This window comes from Diadema antillarum, unplaced genomic scaffold (genome assembly GCF_040938485.1).
Source record: "Diadema antillarum isolate AM-2024a unplaced genomic scaffold, OU_Dant_1.0 seq00001638_RagTag, whole genome shotgun sequence".
Classification (NCBI taxonomy): Eukaryota; Metazoa; Echinodermata; class Echinoidea; order Diadematoida; family Diadematidae; genus Diadema; species Diadema antillarum.
Window position 1 is genome coordinate 271,028 of NW_027272344.1, and position 9,146 is coordinate 280,173.

Here is a 9,146-nt window from a genome sequence, read left to right on the forward strand (position 1 = left end):
CAGACTACCATGGCTGACTAAAGCAGAGATGCCCAAATGTACTAGCAAAACTCTCCACTTTATATGTTTGATAACATGCAATGCATGTCTTCTTAGACTCGGCATTTGTAGCATAGTTAGATTCTTACATAATATTCTGCAATCAAATCAAATAATCAACAGTTTCTGGTAAATCTTGTGGCTGATTATGACTAGAGTTTATGAAAAAAAAAGAAGAAGAAGAAATTGCTGGATAGACTTTCCCAATCTTATGACTCACAGCCATAATGCCATATACATCTACAGGAGATGTGAAATCAATCTAACTCAGAATCCCTACATTTGTGGTAAAAACAAAACAAAAAACAAAAACAAATCACTGGAGTCTTTTGTTATTAATGTGCAATCATTTGTTTTGGTTGCAGAATTATCAAAGACCTCTCAATTGCCAAGTATGTACCTGCTTATTAAATTGGCAAGACATTTTTAAAGCTCAAATTCCAATTTCTCTCTCTCATACTGATTTTCTTGCTCATTGCATTCTTTTTATCATTTTGTGCAGATATAATGAATTCAACTAGTTCCATCAAATTTTTCTCTACTATAGAAAATGCAGTGAAATTCAGAGTTGCCAATTTAGTAAGGATTGACTGATAATTTCTGCAGAAAAATATCCCCAGGATTCCATGAGTCAATAGGACAAGAGTAAAAGATATGGAATGCCTGTAGACACAATATGCCCTGCAGTTTGACAGCATGTTCATTTACAGTGGAAAACCGTAGACATAAAAAATGATGTAGGAGGGACTTGCATCATCCTTTAATTATCAGTTCTGGTGACTAAAATTGGCATTCAATACTGTGTGCATTGACATATATGGCCATATGGAAGTCTATATGCAGATGAAAACACAGCATCATGGAAGAAGATATGGTGCAATTCAACTTTCAGAATCACTGACATTAAAAACATATTCAATTAACTACCATCTGTGCTACAAATTCACAATGACATTAATGATTTGACTTGATCACAGAATGGTGCTTTACTGATACATAACGGTTATCCATCCATTTATTTATCCTAGGACCATAATGCCTCTGTACAAATGAGTGGTTCTTTTCGGGTAATCAAATGGCTGCCCATAATTCTACATTACAGACACAGGTATGTCCATCTCCATGCATCTGTCATATGCATGGATCTGGCATGAGCTAGAATCAGGGGAACAGTCCTTCGTCACTGGAAAAGGATGCATTAATACTCTAGTGGAATGACATCTTTCACTCACTATTAATTCATATGAGAAAAGGAACAATTAAATAAACTGGTTAATAACAGGAAGACAATCTTTACCTTGGCTATTCACATGCGTTTCCCAAATCAAAGAATGCATCTGATACGTGCGATCGGCTAAAAGCGTGGCATGGAATTTGACACCGTCGCTATCTGGGATGACACCACTGGTACATAGACAATGGGAGAGCCCCCTCACTCGCAAGACACGCCCATAAATGCTTTGATGAGCACCTGGATCAGTCTTGTAGCAGGGCGAAACACCATAGATTCTGACTACAAAATCGCGTAGTTAATTGTTCCAGTGCGGCGCCACCAATTCCATTCAAGAGGTGGTGGTGAACAAATGACAGTGTTTCGTATTCAGCTGTCTAATGGCTGCCATGCAGTGGTAATGCTTACTTATCGTGCTTCATCAGTCCCAGCCTCAATCAAAATTGCTTGATGCAATATCCAGGCTGGTTTTTCCCTGCGGGCTGGTCTGGTATAAGCCTCCGACATAAGCCCACATAAACCTACATGCTCTGCGTGAACTTTTCGGCCAGTCGTCCAGCTTATAGTGGCCATCCAGGCTCTCCCTAACTCTGCTCCAAGCCTATAACCCCCTGTACCTCTGCCAACACTGTACCATGCAGCAGATCACATTGTCATTTTTTTAATTAGCTCGCGGAGAGAGTGACAGCGATGCCATAACCAGATGTTACTTAAGGACAGACGTTTATGGCCCAGAGCATTCATCATATATGGCATTGCGGTGGCATCAGGATAGACTATCGGGCATTCTACTACACTATGTTTTGGTTTTTCTTTTAATATGTAATTTCATCCCAAATAGAACCTACTGGTAACAAACACATTCATGTCCTGCACACATACATGCACAACCTCTAAGATCCAACACAACTTTATCATTACACTTTGATAAAGCATGGCTTGCTGATCACACTTGTGGGGTCAAAGAAAAGGTAGATATTTTTTTGATATACAGCTAATGACATATATTGGTGTCAACAACACAACAGATGCGTTGAGATTCCAAAACATCATCATATGCCAAATGACTTTCAGTAGAATGTGTCAAATTTCATTATTACTTTTACAAAAACTTCATACTGCTAATCATTTTTTCCATCTGGGGGGCGTTTCATCAACGAGTTCGTCTGAGGTTTTCACCGACAAATTTGCTATCAGCCAATCAGACGCAAGGATTTCAGTAGCTTTAAACAGTTGTCAGTGTAAATCACTGACAAAAAGTTTCATGAAACGGTCCCCTGATCAACCTGAAATTTTGAAGGTAATTGTTTAAAACTAAAGTAAGACAGTTTGTTGCCCCTACTTAACCCCCACATCCCTTGCTCCTGCTGCATTCTACATTTATTTCATACTTAAAAGTCAGTCTAAAAAAATTTCATCACCTTTTTAGTATACATTGTAGACTAGAAACTTACCACATCTCAGATTCTGTTTGTGAATGGCAAAATTAAAATGTCTGAAAGTGACACGATTAAGGCATTGATTGAACAAATAGAGCAAGACCTCCAAACCATAGCCATCCTACAACTGATATCATACTTTCAGTTAGGAGAGAATATTCCCTCAGGTTTGAGACAGGCATTTTGAACCAAGAAATAGAAGAATAACCAAAAGATCAGTGAAGTATCTGGCAAAATGTTTCAAGTTTAGCTGTGTATGTTACAAACATAACAACGTCAGTATCATCAAATAAGCCCACTTTTTTCATGCAGCAACAAAATCATACACCTGGGCCCCATTTCATAAACTTGTTATCAGTGACAAGTTGTCATAGTTGTTATAAGCTACTGAAATCCTTGCATCTGATTGGCTAAAAGCAAATTTGTCACAGAAATGTGGCAGTTGTCACTGATAACAAGTTTTATGAAACGGGACCCTGCTATGTACATTTTCGATAACAAAAAGGTAAAAAGAGTTGATTTTCCTTGACAGTTTATGTAAATGATACATTTTTCAGTTTTTCTGATGATGTATCCCCAAACTTAATATACTTGATACATATTTGGCAATTTTATAAAGGAGAAAACCTTCAGTGTGAGAAAGTGTCATCAAGTTATGGTACCAATGTGCATTGTACTAATCATTCAAATCTGTATAGAAATATTGCATAGATGTCACAAGTAACAGTGACGGTAGATTCAACTCCTACTGGAAGCGAAGTTGCATAACTCAGTGTTATTCAAAAGGCAATAGAGCTTCTCTCAGTGCTTGAGATAATTTGCCTTTCTGCTGACATTGATCTCTCAGAAATGCATGAATCTGCCATATATGCATGTGAAATTCATTAAACAGTCACACACCCTGCATGTATACTGCTTCCAATGCAGAAATTACAGAAATTGTACCCCTACAGTGTATCAAATTTGTATGGAGGGCAAGGAGACACATACCCTGCATATGCACATTAGAACACACTGCTCGTCTTACAGGGAAATCAATATCACAGCATTGTGATCATCACATGACTTTCAAGGGGGTCTCTGCACTTTGCTGCTGCATTTCAACCCATGAGGGCAGCAGACACCTTTCAAGTCATGGAACATCAAAGCTCACATCCGCTGCGATCCATATGTGTGGATGACTCAGCTAGGACACCCATGCTCCAAAATAATACTCAGAGGCATTCATGACTTTAAATACCGGTACTCATGGAAGCATACTCATGTATGACACACTGTCTTTAATATTAAGTGCACGAGATGTAGCTACAGCCTTTATATGCGTTATAGTTCATTCATTACCTGGGAGCAGTGTGTACGTACCCTGCAACCATCAACCATTCCTACCAAGTGGATATACACTGTACTTATTGAGTTTTGATTATCAAATTCCTGAGTAGCAAGATCTATACCCGCCTCAATAGGATGAGATGAAAATTAATTTTGTGGATGCAAATCGCTTCATCGATCAGTTGGTGATGCACTGGAGTCCATGATCAGTCACACATGTATAGTGGTGCATGCTTGTTGGTTGCTTATCCCTGGACCACACAAGACTCTGTTGACCCTGTTCAATCCATGCTCAGCAATTCCTTCTTCTTGCAAAGGGCCTCATCCTTCAAGTCCACACTTTTATTCCTTGGCCCTGATCTGCAGTCCCAACCAACTCCAATAGGCAGCCCTGGCCTACTCAAGCTCCTTCATTGCACCAATGTTCCTTATACTTAGTCCAAGTATCAGTTCTCTCTCTATTAACATAATATTCCTCGATCTGCATCCATACCAGTGAGTCTTGGCAGTAACCAGCAGTCCTCGCATTGTATGGTACTCGTTCAGACTCACGCTGCAAGATATTGTCCTCATCATCATTCCATGACCAGGGCTGATGGGCAATTTTACTCCATGGATACAAATATTCAGTAGTCCTTGACCATATCAATATTTATTGATCCCAATTGAACTGATATCAAAATCAGTGTAAAGTCTGTGAATGGTGGTCAAGTTCCATGCAGGAATCAGTGTAAAGTCTGTGAGTGGTGGTCAAGTGCCATGCAGGAATTCAATCAGCCGTTTCCATGATAACACTTGTCAATGTTCCTCTACATCGGGATTTGTTGATTTTAAGAGGTGTTCCTCACTGCTTGGTGGTCCATTCCCCATTCATTTGGTCAGGGTCAATGTGACTAGTCCATACCCACAGCGCATACAATATTTCGTTGTTTCATATGTCATTTACTAGCACATAAAATCTGTATCAATTTCTCATTTGCCAAGGCTTTGAAATACCACAATTCAGCAATTTAAAAGCATTATCATGAGTCATAGCAGGATATATACAAAAACTCTAAAAAAGAAAATAAAAAATTAGCACATAGGATTAGTAATAGAGTGAGTAAAAAATCAATTGGCAAAACCACAATTACCCAGAATTCTTTGTTCCCCAATTCACAGTCTATAACATTAAAAATAGACAACACAGCAAATAAAACAAACACATACGTTGATACAAAAATCAAGATGCCCAGAAGATATATCAATCGCAAAACAGAAAGGAGATGGGGTTTAACATCATCATAGATTAATTGCCGCAGAAAGTCACTTAATTAGTGAAACATCGTAAGATACCCATTTTCCACTTATTTTCCCTTTTCACTTGTAGCAATCGCACACACAAAAAAGAAAGCCAAATACAAAATCAATGAATTTCATGTAAAGAAATTTCACACTCTTCCAAGCACAAAATTCATAATTGCACAATTCCCCAGCATGAGATACATTCCAACTGTGGGGCAAATGAAGTGTGTGTGGGGGGGGGGGGGAATCAACATGAAAACTTGATATACAAACAAGGCATGAACTGAAATGAGGAAAAAAACTGAAAGCATGTCAACCATGCTTCATGCTTGAAAAATGCATCAGAAATAATGACTGTGACATAAAGGGGATAAATTACACATTTCTGTATAACACAGAACAGTCAAATACAGTAGCATACCAATAACAACAAATTCTAATGGTGCAAACAAAAAGATAACATACACATGCAGAGCAGAGTACTATTTAGAATGTTTACACCTGTGAAATATAATGGATATAGAGAACTAGGCACACTGTGGAAAATTGTTTTAGAACTCTTCGATAGTGGCACCAAAAGTAGTCCAGTATTTCTGAATCCATGTTATAACATAGTAAAGAAACGACTGAATCAAAGGTCTTTGTGATTTACGTATTATTTCTAAAACACTGAATGGGTCTGTATCATCACATAAAATCCACTTTAGCCAAGGTGCTGACAACAACTTGCACTGGTGAACTAAACTAAAATCAGTACATACTACACACAAATAAAGGCTGCGGAGATCTGTGGAACAAAGGTGTATGATGAGGGAAAACAATTCTCTTTGAATATTTTGTTCATGAGAGTTGTTTCATGAGAAATAAATAATTTCAGAAGTAAATATGCAAAGCATTGCCTTCTATGCAACTAAACAAAGACATAATAGATACAACTCGTATATAGCCTTTTTGGGAGTACAGCATGAGGCATAAAGAACAAATGTATAACACAACATAAAATCTTCAGAATAAGCATGAAAAAAAAAATCATGATATACAACCAGGGAAAGAATTTGTAAGAAACCCATGTGTAAGTAACCTTCATGCAGAAAAATGGACAAAGTGAGTTTTCGAGAGGGATGAGTTTTTAAAAAAAAAGTTGCATCTTAAGTTTATAAGCAGAGTTGAATTACTGGGCTTGCTCTCTGCATTAAAAAAAAAAAGGAAACCACGCCCCCCCCCCCCCCCCCCCATTTAAAAAAGATGTTGGGGTGGTGTAAGGGATTATTCTGCTATTATTTTATGAGGCGTCATCTAAACAGTGAACAAACTGTAAATGTGCTTTTAGATATTGAACAAATTATCATACTTGTCTTATATACAGTTTATTGCTGGTTCCTTTTCATTCTAGATTTGTTTTGTTGTTGTTGTTTTGGGGGGGGGGAGGGGGGAGGGGGAGGGAATACATTAATGATATACCATGGTTATCAGGGAGAGGGAATATACACATTAATTAGATACATATGCCTTCATGCATCAAGAATGACAGTTTTTTTCCACTTCCCCTGCTAATCATTTTAACAATTGAAACCACTAACTTGATTTGAGATTAGAACCCAAGTCCAGTGTGTAAAAGACTGCCCAGAGTATCCACGGAAAGGATTAAGAAATTGCTTTTTGGGAGGGGGGTCAAACCCCGTTTGGGGCTGGAGGGGATGGAAATGAGATGGAGCATGCACCTGAAAGTCTGGAAGGGGGCGGGGTCTTTATCCCCAGCCGCTCAGCAGCAGATAACCCGCTCCCCTCACTATAGCGCTGTTTCCTTTTCGGCAGGCTACTCCGCGGGAGAGAGGAGCTCTTCACCGCAGTTGCCGTGGGAACCGTGCTCCCGCTTACACTCCACGACCGCACGGGGGACGGGAGACCATGTGACGGAGGCGTTGATGGAGATGATGATGATGATGGAGGAGGTGGTTGGTGGTAGTGATGTGGAGGAGAGTGGTTTGATGACTGGGTGGGGCTCGCTGTGTAGGGCTTGTTTTCTGTTAGGGGTTAGATTAGTACCAAAAATGGGGGCGTGGTATATAGACACATACATTACGAGATGCACAGGTACTCTATATCAGTATGTGTTTTCACCATCGATGTGTCTACAATTTTGAAACCAACATTCCAACCATGCTAACATCTTTATGGTAGTGCTTGAAATACTGGGGGTTGAATGCACTTGTCAAAGATTTGGCCGAGAATCTGAGATTTGCAAACTCTTGTTATGAGGATGTGTTTTTTCGACTGTGTGCTCAATTCAGTTGGGGAATGCATATGTACAGTGTATGTCATGTTTGATGATATACAAAAAGGATGAATAAAGATGTGAGATGCTGCAGGTAGTAGCAATTCAATATAAGACAATGCAATATCATGCAGAATATGCACACATGACAAATCTATGACTTTCACTACATTGCACATGAGAATGCTTTTGATTTTTTTCTTTCTAAAATAAAATTGAAAATAATGGATGCATTTAGAACAAGCAAGCAACAAAACTCCACTAAAACATGCACCTTTCATGCAATTCAACACTAATTTAGCTAATATTTTTGGGTGAAAATATCAAGAAAAGCATAAGGGACATTTTCAAAACACCAAGAGCACTGGCAATGCAGCATGCAGAATAGACAGAGACAAAGACAGTTTGTACATCACACGCAACAACAGACACACAGACATACACACAGCATTATCAGTGTGACATATGCACCACTTTACCCCCATTGTGCCTTTAAAGCAATGCTCAAGTACAGATAACACACAATGTACAATCACACTGACTGAATGAAAACACAGTTAACAATTACTAACATTGAAAAAAAAGGAGAGAAAATAACTAAAATATCAAAGCAACAAAATCTGTCATTTGATACAATCACTCAGTGCTATAATGAACATCAAAGGTTAGTGCATTGTTTGGTCTGCCATAAAGAACAATGTGCTAAAATAAAAAATGTGCTGAAGTGAGCCATAGAAATGTGTATGGTTTATCAACATGAAACAAAACATTTTATGCGAGAAGTTTAATATCTTCTCACATCTCTATTGCATCATTTATTCTCCCTTAAAAACCATAAGTACTGCACAGAAATACTTTAATGCATAGTCAAATTTGACATGCATATGAAATAAAAAGAAATGCACTACGTCATACCCTGAGAACATTAAACCAAATGAATCTAATCTATTTCAGCACAGTCAATACTGAGAAATCTTATCTAAATCTATGCACCTTTGCCATATTTGCCACATAACAGGGAAATGTGTTAGCATGTGGGACTGGATATTACCTTTAAATTCTATGAGTAGGGGCCCGTTGCATAAAAGTTACAATTATGGTAACTTTGCCATCCAATGGTAACTACCATGGCAACAATACTCAACAGCCAATCAAAATCAAGAATTCCATGGAAGTTACCATTGGATGGGAAAGTTACCATAATTGTAACTTTTATGCAACGGGCCCCAGGTTCCGTTACAGCAAAGTTCTGGTTTCAAATCTTAAACTGTAGCCAAACTTGGTAATACTTTCCTCTTCAACACTTTATGCTTTATACTTACTGCCATTAGTAACAAAATAGAACGCTTAACACAAACATCAATAGTAAATCCCCACAATTTCAGTGAAATTCGAAAGGACTACAATTACATGTATATCACTAATATTAATGGAATGTGAGTTATCTTCACAAAAGAAACTTTTTCAGGCATGACAATATTAATAGATATTGTTTTTTTATCTGATGGTAATGGGGAGACCAAGAATATAATTAGTGATTAGAAATATA

General features: G+C 38.1%; 1 protein-coding gene across 1 annotated transcript in view; it reads right to left on the bottom strand.

The window, feature by feature from the left end:
- Positions 1-9,146, bottom strand: part of LOC139711295 (uncharacterized) — a 190,100-nt gene that overhangs the window by 63,540 nt on the left and 117,414 nt on the right. The window contains exon 19 of the mRNA XM_071623200.1: positions 7,044-7,346. Within this exon, the coding sequence (XP_071479301.1) occupies positions 7,044-7,346 (303 nt within the window). The remainder of the gene's footprint in view (positions 1-7,043; positions 7,347-9,146) is intronic.